The 25672-nt window shown below is 57.6% G+C and overlaps 1 protein-coding gene across 1 annotated transcript; it reads left to right on the forward strand.

Annotated features, from left to right (window-relative positions):
• The first annotated feature begins 1411 nt into the window (after positions 1-1411).
• Shc2 (SHC adaptor protein 2) lies at positions 1412-24950 on the forward strand. The gene is made up of 13 exons (XM_006978281.4): positions 1412-1859; positions 10012-10082; positions 11647-11707; positions 11833-11952; positions 15317-15370; positions 15494-15545; positions 15631-15757; positions 16187-16352; positions 16466-16529; positions 18486-18650; positions 20615-20925; positions 23310-23443; positions 24312-24950. Exons 1-12 carry the CDS (start codon positions 1458-1460, stop codon positions 23436-23438), a joined length of 1722 nt encoding a protein of 573 aa, XP_006978343.2. The 5' UTR covers positions 1412-1457; the 3' UTR covers positions 23439-23443; positions 24312-24950.
• Positions 24951-25672: the final 722 nt, after the last annotated feature.

Genomic DNA, 25672 nt, shown 5'->3' on the forward strand with positions numbered 1-25672 from the left:
GTATGATCTACTGTCATTTGTACCTCGGATTAAAGAGTAGAGTCAATGCTCCCTATAACCTCCCCATTCAGATGGGAGGACACACGATGGATGGGCACCTAGACTCCGAATGCCGTGGTCCACACTCCATACAGCCAGATCCCACAGCCCCTTCCCAGACCTCAGCCCAGCAGCATTTCTGCTCCACCCAAGAGCACCAAAGGCTCGCTGGTGTGCCTTTGTGGATACGGCTGAGCATCCCCGCCCGCGCGTCCGCGTCCCCGCCCCCTTCGCCGGCGGCGATCTAGTTTCTCTCCTCATCGATCTGGCTGGCCTTGCCCCTCCTCCGCACCCTGCCCCGCCCAGCCCTCTTCTCTTTGTTTCCCGGCAGGACTGTCCTGGGTAGGGCGCAGGGGAGGAGGAGGAGGATGACACCCCCTTTCCCTCACAGAAGGAATCCCCTCGGGGTCCGAGGGAGGCATCTCAGAGGTCCCTTGAACCTGGGATGGAACTGGCAACTCCAAGAACCGACGGGTGTCCTTGGCTGACAGCCTGGGACACAGGCCTGTGTTTACCCTCAGACCCTTCCACCGCAGCCCTACCTGCGGTGTCCTGGACACCTGATGTACTTCCAGGCCTCAGTTTCCCTTTAAACCTCGTCCTGGCTCCATCCCGGCTTCGGTTTTCCCACTAAACAGTAAAATAGGACAAGGTCCAGGTGGAGGGGATAAGGGGAGGGACCTCTGAGTTCGAGGTTCTCTAGTCCTGGACCCCGGCCACTGCCCTGCCCCAGGCCTTATTTAGAAGTTGGGCAGGATATGGATGAAACAGTGTCGACGACTGGGACCCTCTCAGCCCGCCTCTGCCACCCCAGCCACACCCCAACTCCCCTGTTGTGCCTTCTCCCTGCCCTAGCCCTCAGTTTCCCCAGTGAGCTGCTGCCCTGCCCCAGCTTCAGTTTCCCTACTCAGTAGAGAAAGCAAGGTCCAGCTGGAACAGTGGCTTAGGGGGCACTTTAGGGCCCGGAGGATGCCTCTTCAAAGCCAGGCCTCAGTTTCCCAATTTAGAAGTAAAGAAGAGCAGGATGTCGCTGGAATGGTGATGGGGACCTCGGGGTTGGAGGATGACGCCCCGCACCTGCGACCCTAGGCCTCAGTTTCTCCATTTAGAAAAAGGGTAGGGTGGGGTGGTGCTGGAGCGGGGGCGAAGGGGGACTTCGAGGTTGGAGGATCCCGCCCCGCCTCCCATCTGGGACCCCTAGCCTCAGTTTCCCCATCGGTCAGAGCGTGACTGGACAGCCCCTTCGGGAGCCCCGGCAGGCCGTGCAGGGTCGGATGCGGTGCCGCCAGCGGAGGGCCGGGGTCCCAGGAGCGCAGCCCCCCGCGGCTGCGCGCTGCGCGAGGCGGTGACATCACCCGGCGGGGAGGAGCGCGCGGCTCGGCGCCAGGCTCAGCCGGGGCTCCTCGGCGGCCGCGGCCATGACGCAGGGTCCGGGTGGCCGCGCGGCCCCCGAGCCCGAGGCGCCCACCACCTTCTGCGCGCTGCTGCCGCGCATGCCGCAGTGGAAGTTCGCAGCGCCCGGCGGCTTCCTGGGTCGCGGTCCGGCGGCGGCACGCGCGGCGGGGGCGGCAGAGGCGCAACCCGAGCCCGGGGTCCCCGCGCTGGCCGCCGTGCTGGGCGCCTGTGAACCGCGCTGTGCCGCGCCCTGCCCGCTGCCCGCGCTTGGCCGCTGCCGGGGTTCAGGGGCGCGGGGCGCGCGGGGGACCCCCGACGTCGCCGACGAGTGGGCGCGTAAGGGCGGCTTCATCCACAAGCCGGCGCACGGCTGGCTGCACCCCGACGCTAGGGTCCTGGGGCCCGGGGTCTCCTACATCGTGCGGGTGAGTGCGCCCAGCCTCCTTACCCGCACGCCGGGGTGGGGGACTCCCTCCAGTTTGGTCTCCCGGATCCCCAGAGCCAAGTGAGCTCACCCCACTACCCTGGAACCCCCGTTTCCAGTGCGCGCTTCTTGGCCGCCCCCACCCGCAGGCACTGGGGTCCGAGTTCCCACGGCGTCACGTGGGGAGGGGCGGGGAGAGGGCGCAGGTGGGGAGGGGACACACGCATGCGCAGGCTATTATCCCCCCCCCCCCCCGCTATTGGGCGCGAGAGGTCCCTAGGTGAGGCCGGGAGCGGAAGACCCCGTCACCCTCCGAGCCTCAGGAAAAGCGACTTTGCAGCTATTTAGTGGGGACACGCAAAGACCTTGGATGGAGCGTGGAACCTAAGCTCGCTCAGGGCTCCAGAGTCGACACCAGAACTGCTGTAGTGAATGGGCCTGGCTATGTTTATCCCTTTTATTTTGGCAGGGGTGGGAGCGGGTAGGGATTTGGGGAGAGGATTTCAATCTCCAACTGCCGGCCGCCAATCCTGCCTCATCCACTTCCCGGATATTGGGGTGGTAGATGTGTGCCACCACTCCCGGAACTTTATTCTTTGTTTTGTTTTTGAAACAGAGTCTCTTGTAGCTCGGGCTGGCCTGGAAGTCACTAGGTAGCCAAGGATGACCTTGAATTCCTGATCCTCCTGCCTCCACTTTGCGAATGTTGGGGTGACAGTCATCCACCATACGCCGTCTATATGGTGCTGGGGGTGGAACTCAAAGCCTTGTTTATGCCAGACGAGATTTGTATCCAATGAGCGAGATCTGTATCCAATGAGCGCCTGCTTCAATCCCCACCCCCCAACCAGGTTTTTTGTTTTCCGAGACAAGGTTTCTCTATATAACAGCCCTGGCTGTCCTGGAACTCGCTCTGTAGACCAAGCTGGTCTCGAACTCAGAGATCCACCTGGCTCTGCCTCTGCCTGCCGAGTCCTAGGATTAAAGGTGTGCCACACACCCCCTCCGGCCCCCTGCCAGGTTTTTATTGTGACCTTTGCAAGGGATGCGGTGTGGGGGATGGTCTCCCACTTGTCCCCAGGACATTTTATCTTCACTCCAAGCATCAATCCCTGTGTGTGCAGTTTGATCGACCACTTGTAAGTAAGCTGCTCCGTGATGCTCCTAGTCTGATGGGCACCCTAGTCTGGTGTCATGCCCACCACAATCTATGAGATGACAAGCGATCCCAGAATGCCGTTTGTTGGATGTCCTGGACCAGGATGCTGAGAGGGTGTTTGTGTCTTTCACTGTGCCCTGTTTTCCCCACCGTGTGTGTGTGTGGGGGGATGTCACTTTCCGCACAGTGTCACTTCTCTCCTCCTGGGCTGGGTGAGTCCTCCAGTGGGGATCTACAAACAGGACCTTTTTTGGAAGTGAGTTCAGCGAATGGTGGGGTACACCTGTAATCCCAGCATTCAGGCCCAAGCAGAAGGATTGCCAAGCGTTCTAGGCCAGCCTGGGCTACATATCCAAAGAAAAAGAAGGTGGGCATGGTGATGAACGCCTTTAATCCCTGCACTGGGGAAGCTGAGGATGGGGAATCTGAGTTTGAGGCCAACCTTGTCTGCATAGTGGGTTCCAGATCTGTCTCACAACAACCAAACAAGCACATAGGAAAGAAGGGAGTGGGTTTGTGCTGGGTGTTGTGGACTCGGGTGAGGTTTCACTGGAGCAGGGTGGCCTTCCTGCCGTGACTGAGGCCCAAAGCCAACACACAAGGGGCCAGGCATGATGGCTCACACCCGTCATCCCAGTACTTGGGAGGTGGAGGCAGGGGATCAGGAATTCAATGTTTCCTTTGCTAGAGGGCGAGTTTGAGATAGCCTGGGCTATTCGAGACCCTGTCATAAGACAACTGAACGGCTCTGAGAAGAGCTAGAGGCTAGAACAACAGATAAAAGTCTCAAGCCAAGGGCCACTGGCGATTCCTGGGAGCCCCCAGATGCTGGGAGAGGAAGGGGACCCTCTGTGGAGGCTCAGAGGGAGCGCCATCTGCACAGACCAGCCTCCAGAAGGGAGTGAGAGCACTCTTGCTGTCTTCTGTCCCTCGCCTGGGTCTGTGGCTGCAGTAGCTCGGATCACTGATCACCCTCCAGCGCCTTGACACTGAAGCCTCTGGGTGCGTACCTGGCGCCGGCTGTGGCTGTGGGTCCCCGCAGCGCTCAGGCCATGTTTGGATCCCCCTCTGGCTCCTCGCGTGCGGGATCTGAGTGCCCTCTGTAGCTCGTGCCCACAGTCTGGCTTCCGTCCCCTTTCTCCCGTGTCTGGTTTGATGTTCAGCTGGGTTCTGGTGTCACACTGTGAGAGAGCATCCCATTCATTCAGCTGCCTCACACCCAGTTCCTCCAGGGCCCTGTCCTGTCTGGTGGATATGTGTTGAGAGTTCAGAAACTGTCGTTGTTGGGGCTCCTGATGTTGGTGTGTAAGTAGTGTGGTGTTTAGATCAGCCCTTGTGGAATAGTGACCTTGTAGAGGATGTGAGGAATCTCTGGTCCCTGTCTGCCAAGTCTTAGATTGCAGTGGGAGACACAGATAATAAATACACCAGAAGACAGCCCATGGGAAGACTGCGGGTCCCGAAGGAGCAGGGACGGTAAAATCGGATGACGTCGGTGGGAGCTGTAACTTCTCCAGTCACAGTGGTTTGGAAGACGTCTCTCAAGGGCTGAGACCAGAAATTGTGGAAACCCCCAGCACAGGAGACTCTTCTGGCAGGACACAACCAGTGCAAAGGCCCTGTGGCCGGGGGCAGATCTGGAATTTTCCAGTAACAGTGGGAGACGTGGATAAGATGGAGCTTGGGGTTTCCAAAGGATCTTTTCAGGGGTGTTGTCAGAACAGCGTCATGGGGCACAGAGGGGGCTACAGGGATTCAAGGGAGACGTGGGAGGTGTGGGGAGAGCTGACGTGGCTCGGACGTGGGTGACTGGGGGTATGCAGAATGGTGTCCATGTTAGAAATGGTCAGGGCAGAAAGGCGTGTGGGGTGAAGCAGCCTGAGCCTTGACAATGTGAATATGGAGAGCCAGGCCAGCCTCCTGGTTGACAATGGGAAGGTCAGAGCAGGGGGCAGGGGGATGATCACAAGGATTCGTCTGAGCGGGACTCTGACCCCTGAGGGAGGCGGTGCCATCCTTATTTATGAATAGTTGCTGTCAGGTATCAATCAGTCAGAGGCTCTGCCTGCAGGACCCGGCACCCTGCTGTGCTCTCACAGGCCTCTGTGGCCAGTAGATTGGTGCCCCCCCCCCCCACGTTGGGTCCCTGTGACCACAGCCTGTGGCAGAAGGGACCCTGCGGATGAGCTCAGGCCAAACCACGGCAATCTAGGTTTATCTGGGAACCGGTGTCACCACATGGGATGTTTTCTGAGCTGCAGAACTGAGGAAGCAGAGGGCCACCTGAGACTTTCCCAGGAGTGGTCACTGCCAGCCCCGTTGGAGCGGCTCAAACCAGGAGGGGCGTGTCAGAAGACAGAGGTCCTGGGCGGGCCGCTTGCATTGGCTAATCCAGCGGCTCCGTCAGGCACCCAGGTTGTGGGCATTTGTACTGGGGTGAAGGTGCCCCTCCAAATTCATGCTCACCTGGTACCCCAGAATGCAGCCAGACATGGGCACGGCATCTCTGCAGATGTAGTCAGTGGAGATGGGCTTGGGCCAGGAAGGCTAAGTCCCGAATCTGGTGACTGCTGTCCTTAGAAATACCGTGCATGCGTGGGAAGACATGGGGAAGGAGGCTGTGACGGTTCAGGCAGAGTGAGTGGTGTGGCCCCAACCAAAAGACTCAGTGGACTCGGGAGAGGCAGGAAGGGCCCTCTGTGGAGCCTCCGGAGGCAGCTCAGCCCCAGCAGACCTGGATCCTGGTCTTTGGCCTCTAGAACGTGGATGGAAGTATTCGTAGGCCCTGTCCTTGTGGGGATTGTCCGGTGGTCCCTGGAGACCTGATCTTCGTCCTCAGGGTCTTGGCTGTCCGGGCTAGCTCCTCTCCTGGGGGCTGTGGTCCTGGAGAAGGGGCTTTCTTTCCTGCCGCCCGCGTTCTTGGTGCTTTTCCTGACTGACCAGCCAGAACAGGGCCGTGTGGCTCCAGAACCACACCGACTTGGGCACACACGCACAAACATGTTTATGTGCCCTTGCACGAGTATGTCCTGAGGTGTGCCAGCTTACGGTGACTGTGACACGTGGCTGCTCTGTTCCCTGTAGCACAACCCTCCTCCCTTAGTATGTGTGTACGTGTGTGTGTCTGTGTGCGCGTGCATGCGTGTGTGCGTGTTTGTGCGTGTATGTGTGTGCAAGCATATGTGCATGCGTGCATGTGTGTGTTTGTGCGTGCATGCGTGCGTGTGTGCACATGCATGCGTGTGTGCGCGTGAGTGCGTGTGTGCGTGTTTGTGCGTGTGTGCGTGTTTGCGCGTGCGTGCGTGTGTGCGTGCATGCATGCGTGTGTGCGTGTTTGTGCATGCGTGTGTGCATGCGTACATGTGTGCATGCATGTGTGTATGTGTGTGCGTGCATGCGTGTGTGCTTGTGTGTGTGCACGTGCATGCATGTGTGCGTGTTTGTGTGTGCATACGTGTGTGCATGCGTGCATGCGTGTGCGTGTGTGTGTGCGCGTGCATGCGTGTGTGTGTGCGTGCATATGTGCGTGCGTGTGTGCATACGTGTGTGTGTGTGTGTGTGTGTGTGTGTGTGTGTGTGATGCATGTGCACATGTACTCTCACTGGCCCGTAGCTCACCAATTGGGCAAGGTTGGCCAAGGAAGTCCTAGGAATTCTGCGTCTCTTTGCATCTCTAGCAGTGGGGTTATCAGTGTATACCACAATGCTCCACTTTTTATGTGGGTGCTGGGGGTTTGAACTCAGGTCCTCATGCTTGTCCCATGAGTCATCAGCTCCCTAGGCCCCCAGAAGGACAGAGTGAGACATGTTGTAGGGCCTGGGGCACTGTCACTGACAGAGACAAGGGCCAGGAATGAGGGATCTGGGGGCAACGGGGCCTTTCCAAAGCAGGGAGCCTGGCTGATGCCCTCTGATGTGCTATGCAGTGGACATGCCTGATAGGGAGTCCATATTGTCATTTATTGTTGCTCTTCTCTGTCCATGAACTGACAAGCTCGCCATCAGCCATCCATCCACCCACCTGCTCGCCCACCCAACAATCATCCATTCATTTATCCATCCACACATCCATCCATCCATCCATCCATCCACTCACCCACCCAACAAGCATCCATCCACTCACCACCCACCCACGCACCCATCCAACAATCATCCATTCATTTATCCATCCATCCATCCATCCATCCATCCATCCATCCATCCATCCATCCACACATCCATCCATCCATCCACTCACCCACCCAACAAGCATCCACCCACCTGCTCGCCCACCCACGCACCCATCCAACAATCATCCATTCATTTACCCATCCATCCACCCATTCATCCATCCATCCACCCATCTCCCCACTCATCCCTCACTGACCACCCATCCCTTAGGTGAGGTGCTCGGCTCGCTTCTGTCTGTAGCTCCCCCATACCTCTTCCACTCAGAATGAATGGACCCTGTTACACCGTCACAGTAGGGGTCTGTGGCCTTGGCTTTCCAGTCATATTCTGGCTCCCACTTCTGGCCTGGCACTGCCGCTCCATCTGCCTGGCTCCTCCTGTCCTGCTCCTCCTGTCCTGCTCCCATGGGGCCCAGAGACGTGAGCGCAGACTCCCCTTCCTGGCGGTTCTGTGCGGGGCGGGTCCCTGAGTGCCCTCTTCATACCCTTTTGCACGTGAGCAGCCTGGCTGGGACAAGGCACTTCATCCAGCTCCTGGCCTTGCATCTTGGACAGTCATGTCACCTTAGATGACTGCCAGGGATGCATCCGAGGTCCCTGTGCTTCTGAGAACTGTCCCCCTTGCTGATATTGTACTGGCAAAATCATCACGTGGCCTGTGAGGGGTGATGTATTGTCCCTTTAGAGTGTCGGGGGCATCCTGGTCCTCTGTCTGGAGGCAGCCTGACTGCTGAGTCCATGTACTTGGGAATGCAAACTGAGCATGCACCCCCGTGTACCTTCACGTCGAGTCACACGAACGTCCTCGTGATGACTCCCCCTTCCCTCTTGTCGCCGAGCAGCAGCCTTTGGAAATCGTATCGTATAAATTCATAAAAATAACTTGCCTCGTTTTACCACTGTGGGCCGTTTTCTCCCACGGGCCGTGTTTGTTCAGCCTCTCCAGCGCAGAGGGCAGCCAGTTTAGTGTAAACTTGGAGAGAGCACGGTCAGAGCTTAGTGTCCGCATGAGGGGATCCACTTGGGCTGCAAAGCGATTTATTTGGCTACAGCGAATTCAGCCGTCACTCTGTGACTGTGGAACTCATTCCACCTGTGTCGGCACCGTCAGCGCTGAACCCCTTAGGAGAAACCGAGGCAGTCACTGCAAGAGGAGGGCTGTGGTGGGTCCCGTGCTGGGAGGGGACAGGACAGTAGGTGCCTCGGCTGACTTCTCCTCACCCACGGGGAATCTGCCCACACGGCACAGGGCTGGTGGGCTGTATGCATTAATCTTTTTATTTTATTTTACCTGAGAGGTGGTCATGGTGGCACATGGCTGGACTCCCAGCACTTGGAAGGTGGCGGCTGGAAGGTCAGGAGTGTAAGGTCATATTTGGTTATATAGTGAGTTTGAAGCTAGCCTGGGCTACATGAGTCCCTGTCCCCCGAACAACCTAAGTAAATAAATAATACAAAATTACAGAATAAGCTGGGTGCAGCTGTGTGTATACACGGTCCCAGCACTTGGGGAATGGGGAAACTGCAGTATGTCTCAAAGCCTGGAGTTTGGGGCTAGCCTCGGCAACAAGCAGGACTCCAAAATAAATTAATTGATGAGACATAAGTCAGCGACAGGCTGGGGAGACGCCTTGGGGTTAGTTAAGAGCCCTTGCAGAGGGACCTGCATGTGATTCCCAGCTCCCACAGCTGGGCGGCTCCAGTTCCAGGAAACCTCACATGTACACACACACACACACACACACACACACACACACACACACACACACACACACACACACACAGCGTGTGGATGGAGGCTGTGCCACCAGCTGCCAAGATGGGGTTGGAAGGAAGTGGCAGTCATTTCTGGTCACTTCCTCTACTAGCTAGATTCCTCGCTCCCCCCTTCTGTTGAGACAGTCTCCCTATGCAGCTCAGGGTAGCCTCAGCCTCCTGAGTGCTGGGATGACAGGTGTGCACCCCCATGCCAGCTTCCCTTCCAGAGGGGAAGCTAGGTGGTGGACGTACTGAAGGTTCCGCTTTGCTCCTCCTGTGTTCCTCTGACTGTGCCCTTTCTACCGAGATGTTTGTCTAGATAGAGGCCCACAAAGTTTCCTTTTCTTTTGAGACAGGGTCTCTGTATGCCAAGTTGGCCTCAGACTCCCTATATAGCTGGGCAGTGGTGGCGCACGCCTTTAAACCCAGCACTCAGGAGGCAGAGGCAGGCGGATCTCTGTGAGTTCAAGGCCAGCCTGGGCTACAGAGTGAGATCCAGGACAACCAGAGCTATACAGAGAAACCCTGTCTCGAAAAACAAAAAACAACACAAAACAGACTCCCTATGTGGCCAAAGATGGCCTTCACCTCCTCATCCTCCTGCCTCCTCAGGTGTGTGCCACCACACCGCATTTATGGGGTGCTTGGGATGGAGCCCAGGGCCTAATACATGCTGGGCGAGTGCTCTACCTACTGAACTACAGCTATGAGGTTTCTGTGGAAGGTGGCTGGCTGATGTTTGCATCTTTGCCAGCCAGATGGTCCCTGTCTGGATCTTGTCTGCCAGTCCTGTGGGTGGTGACTGGACTCAGTGAACGCGCATGCCACCATCCGGCGTCAGAGCCTGGACATTGAAATTGAGCCTTGGGGTCGGGGATGGGCAGGACTCAGTGTCAGGTGGGGAGGGTAGATCCAGGACACCAGGTGTAAAGGTCCTGGGGCAGTGGCTGTGGATGTCAGGGAGGGAGGAGAGCTCTGGATCGCTGGAGAGAAAGTTAAGTTCTTTGCAGAGAACCAGCTCCTGGGCTGGGCTCCACCTGCTGACTGATCACACTCTCTCTCCCCAGTACATGGGCTGTATTGAGGTGCTCCGATCCATGCGGTCTCTGGATTTCAACACCCGAACGCAAGTGACGAGGTGAGGCCTTGGAGTGGGCTGGGAGCTCGGGTCGCAGTTGGCCCGTCCATCACGAGACCTCTTGAGGGTGGCATAGTGGGGTGGAGGTGACCTGCCAGGCACCCAAAGACAGTGGAAGACGGCTCAGCACCGGCTGCTCGTCAGCTGTGCGTCTCGGCTCTGAAGGACATTCCCCAGACTCGGTTTCCCTTCAGCCTGCCCTATAGTGGGGTGTGACTTCTGGAGGGTGATGGGAAAGGCTTTGTATATTCCAATTGCTGTGAACTTAAAAACTAAGACACAGCTGGGCAGTGGTGGTGCACGCCTTTAATCCCAGCACTGGGGAGGCAGAGCCAGGCAGATCTCTGTGAGTTCGAGGCCGGCTTGGTCTACAGAGCGAGTTCTAGGACAGGCTTCAAAGCTACACAGCAAAGCCTTGTCTGGAAAAAAAACAAAACAAGACAAAAACAAACAAACAAAACAACTAAGACACAAAGCCAGGTGTGGTGACTCACACCTGGAATTCCAGCACTTGGGAGACAGAGGCAGGAGGTTTGCCATGACCAGCCTAGCCTAGGCTACAGAATGAGACTGTCTCAAGAAACAAACAAAAACAGTAGACAGGATTTATTGCCCCAACAACCCACCCCTGTACACCGCAATTCCTTGTTTAAAATACCTCTGCATAGTGTTTTATAGCCACCTGATCTATTTCCAGAACATTCCAACACCCTAAAAAGAAGCCTTGTTCTCATGAGCAGTTATCTGCCCACAGCCCACCCAGCACCTACGCATCCACTTCCTGTCTCCGGGCATTTCTTCGCAGGGAGCCCCACACCGTGGCCTCGCGTCTCTGTCTTAGTCACTGGGTGCCGCTCTGACAAGACCCTGAGAAAAGCCATTCAAGGGAGACGGGATTTATTTAGCTCACTCAGAGCGTCAGAGGGAAGTGCATCAGGCAGAAGCTCGGAGGATCTGCTCATCATAATAAATATGTAATCAAATAATAGGTAGATAATAAAGTCAAATTTGCTTGAGGATCACAGGCATAATAGGGAACAGAAGAGATGAATTAACATGTGCGTGTTTACGCTCAGTTTGCTTTGTTCACTCGTACACAATCTAGGATCCCCTGCCTAGGGATGGTGCCACCATAGTGGACAGCTCTCCCCACCTCAACACAATCGAGATAGCCCTCTGCACACGTCCCCTGAGGCTCACCCCTGGGTGATTAACCACATGTCTCACGGTCACAAGTGTCCTCACGGTCCCTCCATGCTGTGGCACATGTCAAACCTTCACTTCTCTTCAGGGCTGAGTAATAAATACCCCAGTGGGTGGGCGGACCATGCTGTGTGTGCATGGACAATGGGTACCCAGGACTCTTCACTTCCCATCAGCCCCATGTCCTATCTGTGGCCTTAGGCCTTTGCACCACCTGCTCTCATGAAGCCCAGGCTGGCATTGATCTTACTGTCTTCCTGCCTTTGCCTCCTGAGCAAAGGGATCATCACGCCCGGCTTTCCATGGCTTGTCTCCTGGCACCCAGCCCTGGTGTTTCTAAGTTCGGTCTCCCCCTCTGCAGGGAAGCCATCAGCCGGCTCCATGAGGCTGTGCCAGGTGTCCGGGGCTCCTGGAAGAAGAAGGTGGGTGCCGCCTGTGGTCCCGCAGAGCTAGTGTGCGTCTTGGGAGGCTGCAGGGAGCGCTGTGGCCACCCAGAGCCGCTCTGGCCCCGGGCATCTGACTCAGGTGGCGCACTCTACCCTCCCAGGCCCCCAACAAGGCGCTGGCCTCCGTCCTGGGGAAGAGCAACCTGCGCTTCGCTGGCATGAGCATCTCGGTGAACATCTCTGTGGATGGCCTCAACCTCTCTGTTCCTGCCACCCGCCAGGTGGGAGCCACTGCCCGCCACCCACAACCCCACCTCTGCCCAGCCTACAACCCTGCCATCTCACCCCACCCACATCCTGATCTTGGCTCCACCCCCACACTACCCACAACCCAGCATCGTTCTTCTCAGTCCTGTACTTCAGACAGGGTTTCCCTGTGCAGCCCTGACTCTCCTGGAACTCTCTGTAGACCAGGCTGGCCTCGAACTCAGAGGTCCGTCTGCTCCTGCCACCACCGCCTGACTTCAGTCCCTCCACAGCCAGCTCCATCCACATCCCCACCCTCAGCGCTGCTGCCGCTCCATCAGTGCCACCGTAGACCCCGCCATGCCCACTTTCAACCCAGTCCACGGTCCTATCTGGCCCCACCCTCAATTCCACCCACTGGTGAACCAACCCCTGGGCCTTACCCTTGGCTCTGTCCATCTACAAATCCTTCTCCCTGCTCTTGGCCCCACCCGACCTCAAAGCCCTTGGCCACACCCACCTGGCAGGCCTCTCCTATAATCTGCAGGATCCTTAAGATGCCCAGAAATATATGATGCCCGCTGAGGTGGAGCCAGGACGTGGGGGTCACTATGGGCACGAAGTCCCCAGTAGCCAGGATCCGAAGGGTCTGCTTGCTGCCTTTATGCAGGGCAAGGCCACCGTGAGGGCAGATGTGTCGGCAGTTGTCCGGGAGGGCACCTGGGCTCGAGTAGGTGGCGGCCAGGGACCATTCTCTGCATTGTGCACTCTGAGGACTTGGAAGTGGGCTCCCCCTGGACGTGGGGAGGGGAGGCATCTCCTGGGGGAAAGGACAGCATGAACCTGGGGAGGAGTCGAGTCCGTCCTGAGAGTAGTGACCGTGGCATTCCCATCTCTGGGAACTGGGGGCAATGCAGGGCTGGCTGAGCAGTTGTCCTGGAGAGGGGCCATGCCCAGGTGTTGTGGGGGGGGACTGAAATGAAGATAGACTGAGGCAGGGTGGGCAGGCCCTGCTGAGGGACTCACCGTGGGGAACAGGCTGCGGGAAGACCTTGACCCCAACAATAACCCCATTCCGACTCTAACCACCTGAACCCCAAGCCCAACTCTTAATTCTGATTACCTAACTCTAGCTCCAACCTCCATCCCAACCCCACTGTTTTGTTTTGAGGCCAAGACTCACCACGTAGCCTTGCCTGGCTACATGGGAACTCATAGAGATCATCCACTTGCCTCTGTTGGGATTAAAGGCATGGGTCACAGTGCTTGACTTCAGCCGCACTTCTAACACTAACCCCGATTGCAACCTACCCCAACCCCTAACCTTAACTCTAACCCTAACCAGGCCATCAGGTATGTGGCAGACCTGGCTCTCCTAGTGTGTAAATTCTCACTTTGCCCTGGTAGATCTGAGATCCAAGGAAGTCTGAGCTGGAATTTTATCGCTAGCAAGGCACAGGCTGAGTTTGTCAACAGTGGTGGCAGCCATAGTTCCGCAGCGAGCATTCCTTCCATCCATGCGTCTCTGACCCTCCCGGCTGCTGCTGGTGTAGCACACGCCGAGGTGCAGGACGGCACGTAGAGCCACACATGGCATCCACCTCACATCAGATACGGGGCAAGCTGCCTCACATCAGATGCAGCTGGTGCCAGAGGAACGTGCTTGCGGGCGGGGCTCAGCTGGTAGAGTGCGGGATGTGATGCCCTGCATGGGGGGGTCTTCCGAGCAGCCCAGCGGGTTAGTGAGCGGGGGTCTAGAAGGTGGGGCCCTCTGCCCCACACAGAGGCTGGGAGCCTGCAGCATGGAAGGAGCTGCCATTAACGGAGAAGGAAGACCACACTGGACACAGCCTGGGGATAGGCAGAGGAAGGCAGCGGGCAGGGGAGCAGGGCCCGGAGCAGGGCCCGGAGCAGGGGCCGGAGCAGGGGCCCGGAGCAGGGGCCCGGAGCAGGCCCTGGAGCAGGGCCCACAGCAGTGCCCGGAGCAGGAGCAGGGCCCGGAGAAGGGCCTGGAGCAGCGGGCAGGGGAGCAGGGCCCAGAGCAGGGCCTGGAGCAGGGCCCGGAGCAGGGCCGGGAGCAGTCTGATGCCCAAGCTCCGCCGCTGGTGGGAGGGACACTGCCTGTTCGTCTCCTCCGGAGCCCGTGGTCCCACTGAAGGGTCCTAGAGGCTCCTGGGAAGACGTGGCCACTGAAGCCTCAGTTTCAGCTTGTGAGTCTTGTCATGTTGAGTCTTAGGAGCCTCCCTCCTCCCCTCTCCCCACTCCTCCCCATCCTCCCTCCTCCCCACTCCTCCCTCCTCCCCCTCCTCCCTCCTCCCCTCTCCTCCCTCCTCCCCATCCTCCCTCCTCCCTGCTCCTTCTTCCTCCCCTCTCCTCCTTTCTCCCCTCTCCTCCCTCCTCCCTACTCCTCCCCACTCCTCCCTCCTCCCCTCTCCTTCCTCCCCGCTTCTCCCTTCTCCTCCCTCCTCCCCATCCTCCCTCCTCCCCGCTCCTCCCTCCTCCCCTCTCCTTCCTCCCCGCTCCTCCCTCCTCCTCCCTCCTCCCCATCCTCCCTCCTCCCCTCTCCTCCCTCCTCCCCGCTCCTCCCTCCTCCCCTCTCCTTCCTCCCCGCTCCTCCCTCCTCCTCCCTCCTCCCCATCCTCCCTCCTCCCCTCTCCTCCCTTCTCCCCTCTCCTCCTCTCTTCTCCCTTTTCCCCTCTCCTCCCTCCTCCCCTCTCCTCCCTCCTCCCCGCTCCTCCCTCCTCCCCTCTCCTCCCCTCTCCTCCCTCCTCCCCTCTCGTCCCTCCTCCCCTCTCGTTCCTCCTCCCCTCTCCTCCCTCCTCCCCTCTCCTCCCTCCTCCCCTCTCCTCCCTCCTCCCCTCTCCTCCCTCCTCCCCTCTCCTCCCTCCTCCCCGCTCCCCCTTTCTCCTTCTCCCCCCAGGAGGGCACGCTTTAATCCTGAGGAAATCAAATCCCTGTACAACTTTGGGAACCCGAGGGACAGGCAGCAGACGGGGTGGGGTCGCATAAAGGAGCGGAATGAACACAAAGGTGGTCCACATTCAGAGACCAGAGCCCGGGACAGGCCGCTGGGAGTGTGTGTGTGCCTCTGTGTGTGTGTGTGCGTGTGCATGCGTGTGCATGTGCGTGTGCGTGCCTGCGTGCGTGTGTGATGGAGGGTGTGGCCGTGTCTGCGTTCAGGTGGGCACACAGTCATGTGACTCCCGAGACCGGCGTCCTGTGCCTTCCTTAGGCCCTGTCCGGTTCTCGCGGGGCTGATACCAGGTGGGACTCTGTGGCCTCAGCGGTGTTAGTCAGCGGTGTTAGACAGCGTCCCCACGTCACTCCGTGTGGCTGTGGCTCACCTGCCAGGGCCCTTGGTGACCACACGTGACCACACCTGCTTCCCTGTCCTCACAGATCATCGCCAACCACCATATGCAGTCAATCTCCTTCGCTTCCGGCGGAGACACGGTAAGATGGGTGGGCGGACCCCTGTGTCCCTTGTCACCGCAGCCTTCCCTGACCCCAGCTGGGCCCCCTGCCCCCCACGCCGGGGAGCTGAACCTGGCTAGCCTCTGCCACCTCTCTCTCCAGGACATGACTGATTACGTGGCCTACGTGGCCAAGGACCCCATTAACCAGAGAGGTGAGCCGAGGGGAGCTCAGGGCCCTGGGCCCGGGGCGGGGCTGTGCTGGAGGTCACAGGCGCGCTGACCCCGTGACCTCCCCAGCCTGCCACATCTTGGAATGCTGTGAGGGTCTAGCCCAGAGCATCATCAGCACTGTAGGCCAAGCCTTCGAGCTGCGCTTCAAGCAATACCTGCACAGTCCCCCCAAGGCCGTAGTGCCCCCCGAAAGGTAAAGAGACACCAGGTCCCGGGGCCAGGCTCCAGCTCTGCCCTCCAGAGGCGGCTGCTTCTGCCTTCCTTTGCCCAGAATCCCTCGTGTGGCCCCATCCCCATTTATCCCGTCTAGCCTGAGGGCTGGCAGGTGGCGGCCCCCTTGTCCTCCTGAGGGGGTGAATCCCATCTGATAGCAGAGGAGGGTGGGATGTCTTACATCTGGGGTGCTGCCTGCTGCTCTCGGGTTCTAGTACAGACAGCGGCCGGTGTTTGTGGCAACCCTCTGCACGGGGCACCATGTCCCCTCTCATGGATCATGGTTACTGTCACCCGTGTTCCGTGGGGCAGGCGTGGCTGACAGGTGGAGGTGGGGGGTTGGGAAGTCTAGATGAGGTAAACGGGGATGGGGCCACACAAGTGTTCTAGCCTTGCTCTGTGCCCCCAGGCTGACAGGGCTGGAGGAGTCGGCCTGGGGTGACGACGATGAGGCCGCGGACCACAATTACTACAACAGCATTCCGGGGAAGGAGCCACCCCTGGGTGGGCTGGTGGACTCCAGACTGGCTGTCACACAGCCCTGCACACTGGCCCCACTCGGGGGCCTCGGACAGGTCAGTCTCCACTGTCCTATGGGGCCAGGGGCCTGGGGCTGTCCTAGGGTGGTGAGGGGTGCTGGGTGGGAAGAGGCCTGGCACATACCAGGGTCACCACGCCTTTCTTGCAGGGAATGTCACCTGCACGGAGAGATGCCCGTGGCTTGCCTTGGGACATGGGTCCCTCTGGAGTAGGTAGGTCGTGCGGCCTCACAGAGTCTGGGGTCCCCTGAAATGTCCCACCCCCCACAGACCTCTCTGCGTGTAGTTGTGCCCCGCAGGCTGTGTGCTCCCGGCTCTACCCCTATCCTGCATCTTCATTTGGGGGCACACTCAGCTTCCCACCCTTCTAAACTCCAGGAAGCCGCCCTCCCGTGAGACCGTGTCTCCTGCCCTGCACCTTGGCTAGGCAGGCATATTGGCGACTAATGAATGACTCTGGAGGTTTCCAGAATTCTCTGTGCACACTCAAGCACTTCAAATATGAATTGCTTCCCAGTGTCTCCAGTGCGGAGCTCACTGATAGATGACCAAGTGACAATGCTTTGTGGAATCTTCCCGCACCTGCTCACTGCAGACTTCTTCATCTTTTCATGACTGTATAATACTTCCCCATACAAAGCAATGTGGCCTCTCCGGTGTGAGGATCGTGCACCCACTCCCAGGTGCATGGGGCCCCTGTGAACTTGACAGAGATCACCCGGTGCCTTATTAATCTTCCCATTTGGGGCTGTGGCTTTGGCTTGCTCCCCCCCCCCAGCATCCACTTGACCTGGCCAGTGTTCATACAGATCTCAGGTGCCCCTCTGACTTTCAGCTGTGTGTGTGTGTGTGTGTGTGTGTGTGTGTGTGTGTAGAGAGAGGATCACATGTAGCCGAGGCTGGCTTTGAATTCACTATGTAGCTGAGGATGACCTTGAACTTGTGCTCACAAATAGGTGCATTTTCCTTAAAACAGAAAAGGACAAAAAAAACCCAAAAAACTTTGATATAGGGTCTCATTCTGCAACCCAACTGGCCTTGAACATCACATCCTGCTGGCTCCTGGATTCACATTTAGTGGCCATCAGTATTTTATGATTAAGCTCTTACTCTCCCCATTTTACAGAGGCTAAGTGACATGTCTGGGCTCTTAGAGGGTAGAGCCATGTGTCCTGTATCATGCTGATGATACAGGCAGGCTCACACTCCCCGAGGAGGGCATGGCCACAGCTGCTGCTGTCCGAGCCTCACTTCCTGCCTGGGGTTCTGAGAAATCTGCTCAGCTGAGATCAGACGGGAGAAATGAAAGTCAGGGTTGTTCATGAGGTTAGCACAGCCCCCAGTGACCCTGAGGGGCGAGGTTGGGGGGCAGGGCGTCCTGCTACCCCTGGGTGGGTGGAGATGGTGTGTAGGACCTGGCATGATGTGAATAGCCCTCAGGAGACAGGCCCATTCCAGAAGTAACTACAAAGGGAAACACAGCGAGAAGAGCCATATTTGATCTCTCTCACCCAGGTAAAAGCTGAGTGAGATGGTCCGTGTCTGGAGTCCCGATGTCGAGGACAGACAGGAGGGTCCCCAGGGTTGACTGGCCATCCACCCATTCCAGTTTAACCAGAGTTTTGGGTTCAGTGAGAGACCTTGTCTCAAAAAATAAGATGGATATGTGAGGATGACACCCAGCACTGATCCCCAGCTTCCATGTGTACATACACATGAAAGGGGAGGAGGTGGCCGCCAGCCTTAAAATAGGAGCAGAGTGGGGAATAGCTCAACCATGTGGCCGGTCACATGGCACAGGCGCTCGAGAGCCACGGCTCTTACTGTTTAAACAGAGGGTCCACGTGAGCGCCCAGCTCTTTGGAGCTTGGCACCCCTGCCTACTCTCCCTTTGGCCAGAGAGCTGCCCACTTGCTGTGGCATATCTGGGCTCTGGCCCAGTCTTGCACGTGTGACCAGACTCTGTCCCCAGCTGGAGCACTGTGTGGCTCTTTACTCCTGCAACAAGCCTGGGTTTGTCCCCTGAGGAGGGACGCCACCTGTGGAGTGACCCTGGTGGCGTCCCTGCCCCTTCCTGCTCCCTCTGGGTCTTGTTCCATTCACTGTCCTGCTCCCCTCTCCAAGGCCTCTGGGTTTCCGTCTGACCTGCCGCCCCTCCATCCTTTCCAGCCCCACCTGGGGATGGCTATGTGCAGGCAGATGCTCGAGGGCCACATGACTACGAGGAGCACCTGTATGTCAACACCCAGGGCCTGGACGCCGTGGAGCCCGAGGACGTTTCTGAGGCACCTCTGCTGCCTGAGGACAGCCCGAAGAAGGACCTGTTTGACATGCGTGCGTGGCCGGTTCTCCGTCTGATCTGGGATGGCATGGGGAATGCGTCCTTGGGAATCCAGAGGGTAGACGGTCCCAGACTATGAACCTCAGTCGGCTAGGGGCAGACTTCCGTGCCATGCCCAAGCTGGCCTGATGGGTGAGGCTGAAACCCCTTTTGTGGGCAGCCCAGCCTCTGCCCACAGTGAGGGGAGAGCCCTGACCTGGCAGTGGCCCTGGCAGTCCCTACCTAGTTGGTTACATCTCTCTGGTGGTCTCAGTTTCAACTCAGGGTCTCATGTGGGGGTTGGAGAGCTGGTCCACCTTCCTCCTCTGGCACCGCCATCCTGAGGAGGGAGAACTGGTGTGGCGAAGCCAGTGCTCCCCCCCCCCCCAGGAAGATGACTCAGTCTGATGGCCCAGGCTAATCTTTCCTCCCAGAAGGGTTTGTAAGGCTCCATATTCTCATGTCAGCCCCACCCCAGACCTGGGTGCTGCGGGTGCTGACTCTCTCAGGGCCTCCCAGATGGCTAGAGATTTCTTCCTCCAGATCTTTGCAGTCGGTCGTTGCTTTTCTTTGGTGTGTGCCGATAAGCATTTAGAAGCCAGAGGACAGCCTTGGCTGTTGTTGCTCAGTGCTAACCACCTCGTTCTTTCAGTGGCCCGGGGTTTACTAACTAGGTTAGGCTGGCTGCCCAGTGAGCCCCCAAGATCCTCCTGTCTCCGTTTCCTTGGTGTTGGAGTTACCAGGACACACCGTTGCCCCCAGCTCTTTCACGGGTGCTGGGAATCGAACTTTGGTCCTCTGGTTTGCACTGAGCCATTTCCCAGGCCTCTGCCATTGCATTCCTTCTCATCGCTGCAATTGTGGCGAGAGGTAACAGCTCCTGAGTGCCTGCTGTGGGCGGCGGCGGCCCTGGTTGTACAGCGTGGCCTCCTGGCTCCTCACAGCGGGAAAGCAGGTTGGGGTGAGCTCCCTACAGAGGCAGCTGACCCTGAGTGACAGCCATTTGCCTGACTTCCACGGGGAGGTGGGGTCCCAGTCACCGCTTGGCAGGGGAGTGGGTGGGGCCTGTGTCAGGCACGTGGGTGCCGATCTGTGTCCCCGGAGGGTCCCGAGACTGGGAGAAGTCATCTGGCCCAGAGCAGTGACAGCTCCACAGAGGTAGGGAGGTGAGGCCACCAACTGTTACCAACAGTCAGCCAGGCCAAGGGCATAAGATGTGGTCAGCCAAGAGAGGCGTCCGTGGCGGTAGAGGCGTCCGTGGCGGTAGAGGCGTCCGTGGCGGTAGAGCCAGGGCGAAGGGAGTTCTGGTGTGTCTCAGCTTCCTCTGAAGACAGCTTTGACAGTGAATGGAACCAGTAAACCTTGTCGACAGTCACAAGGCTGGGGTTGCAGAGGCTGCGGCCCAATGCCAGATTAAGCCTAGTAAGTTTCAGATCTGGGCTTGCAGCTCCACGCTGGTCATTCAACAAAGTTAGAGTATGAGGCAGAAAGAATTCAAGGCTGGCCTTGGCAGCTTGGTGAGACTCTCAAAAAGTAAAACAAGGACTGGGGACATGACTGAGGGATAGAGTCCTTGCCTAGAATCCCCCAGTGAGGGCTGGGGGCGTGGTCAGGGTGGAGCCCCGCCTAGAATCCCCAGTGAGGGGCTGGGGGCGTGGTCAGGGTGGAGCCCCGCCTAGAATTCCCCAGTGAGGGCTGGGGCGTGGTCAGAGTGGAGCCCCGCCTAGAATCCCCCAGTGAGGGGCTGGGGGCGTGGTCAGGGTGGAGCCCCGCCTAGAGTCTCCAGTGAGGGGTTGGGGGCGTGGTCAGGGTGGAGCCCCGGCCAGGATCCCCAGTGATGGGCTGGGGGCGTGGTCAGGGTGGAGCCCCGCCTAGAGTCCCCAGTGAGGGGTTGGGGGTGGGACTCGGGAGTGACCGACCTGGCAAGCCTGAAGGCCTGGGTTGTGTCCCAGCAATAGAAAAAAAACATGACCCACAGGACCCTTCGAGGATGCCCTGAAGCTGCACGAGTGCTCAGTGGCAGCAGGCATCGCTGCAGCCCCGCTCCCTTTGGAGGACCAGTGGCCTAGTCCCCCTACCCGCAGGGCCCCCATTGCACCCACAGAGGAGCAATTGAGGCAGGAGCCCTGGTACCATGGACGCATGAGCCGTCGGGCTGCGGAGAAGCTGCTTCGTGCGGACGGGGACTTCCTCGTGAGAGACAGCGTCACCAACCCGGGGCAGTATGTCCTCACAGGCATGCACGCAGGGCAGCCCAAGCATCTGCTGCTGGTGGACCCCGAGGGCGTGGTAAGCTGGCCCTTTGGGAAGGAGGGGTGGTAGGGACTCCGGACTTCAGGGTTGGCCCCGGTTTTTAGATAATGATCCCGAACGGTCGAAAAGCTCGTTGGCATTAGCTTCTGGAGAACTAAACATTTTTCAAAGTTTTTTTGTTTTCTTACTTTTTTTTTCCTTTTTGTTTTTGGAGATAGGGTTCTCTGTGTAGCCCTGGCTGTCCTGGATCTCGCTCTTTAGACCAGGATGGCCTGGAACTCACAAAGATCCGCCTGGCTCTGCCTCCCGAGTGCAGGCATGCGCCACCACCGCCCGGCTTTTTTTTTTTTTTGTTTTTTTTCTTTCTTTTGAGACAGGATTTCTCTGTGTAGCCCTGGCTTTCCTGGAACTCGCTCTGAAGACCAGACTCAAATTTATAGAGATCCACCTGCCTCTGCCTCCTGAGTGCTGGGATTAATAAAAAAGAATGTTGAATCCAAATGTGGTGACTCATGCCTGTCACCCCAGCACTTGGGAGGCTGAGGCAGGAGGATTGCAGTAAGTTTCAGCCCAGCCTGGAACTTCAGAATGAGAACATTGTCTCAAACAAAACAAAACAATAATAAAACATTTTAAAGGGATTTCTACTTTGAAAGCATTTTGGGGTTCACGGAAGCACTTCTACCCCAGCCTCCACACTGGGTGCCTGCTCCCCACATGCAGGATGGCAGTTATGATTTGTTTATCTGGATCTCTAATTTATCAAGTCAGATCCTTTGTGGAATCAGTTGTCACCACCACCCCTTTTTTTAGTCAAATTCTCACTGTGTGTAGCTCTGTCTGGCGTGAAACTCCCTCTGTAGACCATCAGCCTGGCTTTGAAGTTGGAGCTCTGCCCGCCTCTGTGGAGTGCTGGGATTGAAGGTGTGCACCACCACACCCAGCTCTGTTCATTTCCCCTTTTTATTTTCAAATTTGTTATTATTATTTTATGTCTATGTGTGTTTTGCCTACATGCATGTGTGTGTGCAGTAGTATCCTGGGAGGCTAGAGGAGGATCCCAGAGGACTGGAGGGTTATGAATGCCCAGGTGGGTGCTGGGAATCAAACCCTGGTCCTCCCGAGAGCGGCCAGTGCTCTTAACTGCAGAGCCATCTCTCCAGCCCCACCCGCTTATTTTTCTAAACCACAGACTGCCTCTTGAAAGGCAGCATGGCTGACCTTGCTCCCCGTTCCTCTGGCATGGATGTTGCTGGCGCCACGAGAACCACAGATGACTGCTTCTGAAGCACTCGGGGGTTTGGGAAGTCCTTCTAACGCCACAGGGACGAAGGATTGGGGCTTGGAGCTTTCTCAGTCATGGAAGCCGTAGTTATTTTACTGTCTAGGGCAGTGGTTCTCAGCCTTCCTAATGCTGTGACCCGTTAATACAGTTCCTCGTGTTGTGTGACCCCCCCAACTATTTCATTGCTGCTTCATACATTTCAATTGTCTACTGTTATGAATTGTAATGTAAGTATCTGATAGGCAGGATGTCTGATATGTGACCCCTGTGTGAAAGGGGTTTTCAACCCCAGGGGGTTTGTGACCAACAGGTTGAGAACCACAGTCTAGGTGGACCCTCATGTGATTTCAGGGGTGTCTTGGTTTCCTGGGTTTCTGAAGCACAGGACCACCAATGATACAGCTTAAACGGGCAGGGCTTGTCCTGGGGAGACCTCTGCCAGGGCTTTGCTGGAGTCTGGGAGTGCCTGGTGATTCTTGCTGTCTTGGGCTTGTGGACACATCGGTACCATCTCTGTCTTTGTGTTCCTGGCTCCACCACCCCCTTCCTGTGTCTGTCTTCTTCCTTGTCTTGTGCACACGTATGCTTGTGCGTCTTTCTCTGGGGCTTTGTACCTTTTTTGAGGCAGGGTCTCGATGTGTCGCAGTGGTTGGCTTGTAGCTTGTAGACCAGGTTAGCCTCTGCCCTCCTGAATGCTGGGGCTAAGGGCATACAGCTCCACCCTTTCTTTGGAGGCATGGTCTCTCACTGAGGCTGGTGCTCTAAGATTTAGGTTGGCTGGTGAGCAGGCTCCTCCCTTTCGGTACCGGGGTTACAGGTGCACGAGGCTTTCACGGGGAGTTGGGGATCCAGACTCAGGTCCCCATGCTTGCTCAGCAGGCACGTTACTGACTGAGACGCCGCAGCTTTTCTGCTTTTTATTGTTGTTTTTGAGACAGATTCTACAGGGCTGTCCTTACACTCGAAATCCTCCTTCCTGCCTCGGCCTCCCTGAACACTGGGATCACGGGTGTGCCTTACCATCCCGGGCCCCTGGTTCTGGAGTCTTGGGGCTGATTCTGGGGTGGAGTCTAAGCCGGTGGGGGCGTGGCCTGCGGGGTGTGTTTGGGGTGGGTGCTGAGGTCTCTGCCTACAGGTGCGGACGAAAGACGTGCTGTTTGAGAGCATCAGTCACCTCATAGACTACCACCTGAAGAACGGCCTGCCCATCGTGGCTGCGGAGAGCGAGCTGCACCTGCGCGGAGTGGTCTCCCGGGAGCCATGAGCCAGGTGCCCAGTAGCCAGCTCCGCCCGCTGCCTTCGGAGTTCCTGTGGTAGTCACCCACTCTGTGCGCAGCCTGTGGCTTTAGTACATTCGCTGAGTGGTGCGGCTGTCGCAACAGCTAATTGCAGAACATTTTATCATCCCAAAGCAAGTCCAGCCCCGAGAGGCAGTCACGCCACCCTTCAAGGGCTGGCCCTACTGTGTGCCGCTTGCCCAGGTTTCCTCTCTGGGGGAGGGTGGGTTCGGTTTACCTTTGGGCATTTGGTGTTAAGGGAATGGAGGGCTGACGGAGAGGGAGTGAAAGACGTGATGACCTCAGGGTCTCTGGGCAGAGCAGGAGGAGGGAGGTGGCTGTGGTAGGGAGGGCAGGAGGTAGCAGCTGGATGTGGGAGCTGGGTTGGGGGAAGTAGGGGGGGGCACTGTGGAATTTTCCCCAGAGCTGCTGGTCAGGTCAAGCTGTTCTTCGTCCCCATGACAACCTCTCCTCCTGCCTGGGGGCCAGGGCTGCAGGCAGAACTGCTCTGTTGTAATGATGTGGCCCTGTGGACCTCTCCGATAGCTGTACCATGCTGGGTTGGTGTATGTCACCCAGACAAAGGTTCTATTTTAGCCTCAAAGGAATTTGTGAACCTAGACATGAACACTCAGGGTCCTTATGCTATCTCTTAGACCACACGGTTCTGAGGCAGGTTCTGAGGCTAGCATCTTTGCACAGAGAGGTTAAGATATTGCCCTGGGGCACCCAGCAGCAGCTTGTGGAACCCCCAATCCCCGGTAGCTGTATGTCCATGGCTGCTGAGGTCCTTTCTGTTCAATGAACACAGAGGTGGCTGCTGTCACAGACACCCTAACTTTACCTCTTTCTGTCCACAGGTGATGGTCCTCAGCCCAGCTCCTACCCCCAAAGGCTCTTGCCATGGCCTTGAGGGCTCAGCCTTTCTCTTGGACCTTGAAACCACCAGAAACAGAATGGCCATCATTTCTCCTTCCGCATGAGCCTCAGGAAGCCACCCTTTCCTAGCTGCGCTCGGCTGGCTGGGCCAGTGAGATAGTCAGAGTCCAAGCCCCTGGTCCTGCCTGGGCCTCCACCCTGAACTTGGGTGAGGTAGTATAAACCAAAGACTGACCGAGTCGCCTTTAACAAAGACACCCCAGATGCAGGCCCTGCCTTCGGCAGAGACATCAGGCTGTGTCCACAGAATGACGTGCGGGCAGGTGTAGATTCCTGCCTTGGCTGGGCTCTGAGGACCCAGATGCACTGTTGCCTTTGGGGGGTGGGGGGTCAAGGTGCTTTTGGGTCTCAAACCCCTGCTGGGGGAGCAGCCTTGAGGCTCACCTGGAATGGTAGGGCATCCAGGTGAGTTAGAGGCAGAGGAACCTCACTGAGGTGTGGCGTCCACTCAGCACCCCCCAGCTGTTACCTGCCTGGACCTTCAACTGTAATTAAACACAGCGTTGGACGTGAGTCTGCTGTGCCTGTGTGGACCTGCCAGGGTTCCCGGGGGGGGGGGGGGGATAATTGAGGCTGAGGAGGAAGCTGTGCTGAGTCCTGGGGCTGGAGCGCCTGTGGGGTCTGACCGCTCCACAGTCCCCCACCCCACCCTGTGCCCCGGCTCTCAAGAAGCCTACGATTTTATTCCAAGAACAAGCAGGCCTCTCTTTCTCTGTTCAGTGTTACCCCAGCCCCTTCTTGGAATCACTGTGGCTTACCTCCTAGGGGCCCCACCTGAATGAATGGCCTCTGCACACGGGGCCCCTAGGGAGGACTGGGTACCTCTGTGTGGTGTTCTGGAGTCCATGCCAGGGAGGGCGTGGGAGTAAGAGCTTCCATCTGCTCCAAACATGAGACACCAATAAAGGCAGAGTTACAGATCACTTTGATATCCTCTTCCTCCAAACAGAGGCTGAGAGCCCCGTCCCCACCCACACATCTTTCCATCCCCCTACCCATCCGCCTCCTGACTTATCCATCCACCCACTCATCTTTCTACCCACCCGTTCATATGCCATCCATCCATCTACCTTTCAGTTCATCTACATATCTATCCATGTATCTACCCATCCACTCATCAGCCCATTCTTTCATCCACCCACCCACTACCCAACTAGTTCATCCATCCATCCACCCACCCATCCATCCATCCACCCACCCACCCATCCATCCATCCATCCATCCATCCATCCATCCATCCATCCTCTCTCATCCATCCACCCACCCACCCATCCATCCACCC

Source organism: Peromyscus maniculatus, chromosome 22 (assembly GCF_049852395.1).
Source record: "Peromyscus maniculatus bairdii isolate BWxNUB_F1_BW_parent chromosome 22, HU_Pman_BW_mat_3.1, whole genome shotgun sequence".
Taxonomy (NCBI): domain Eukaryota; kingdom Metazoa; phylum Chordata; class Mammalia; order Rodentia; family Cricetidae; genus Peromyscus; species Peromyscus maniculatus.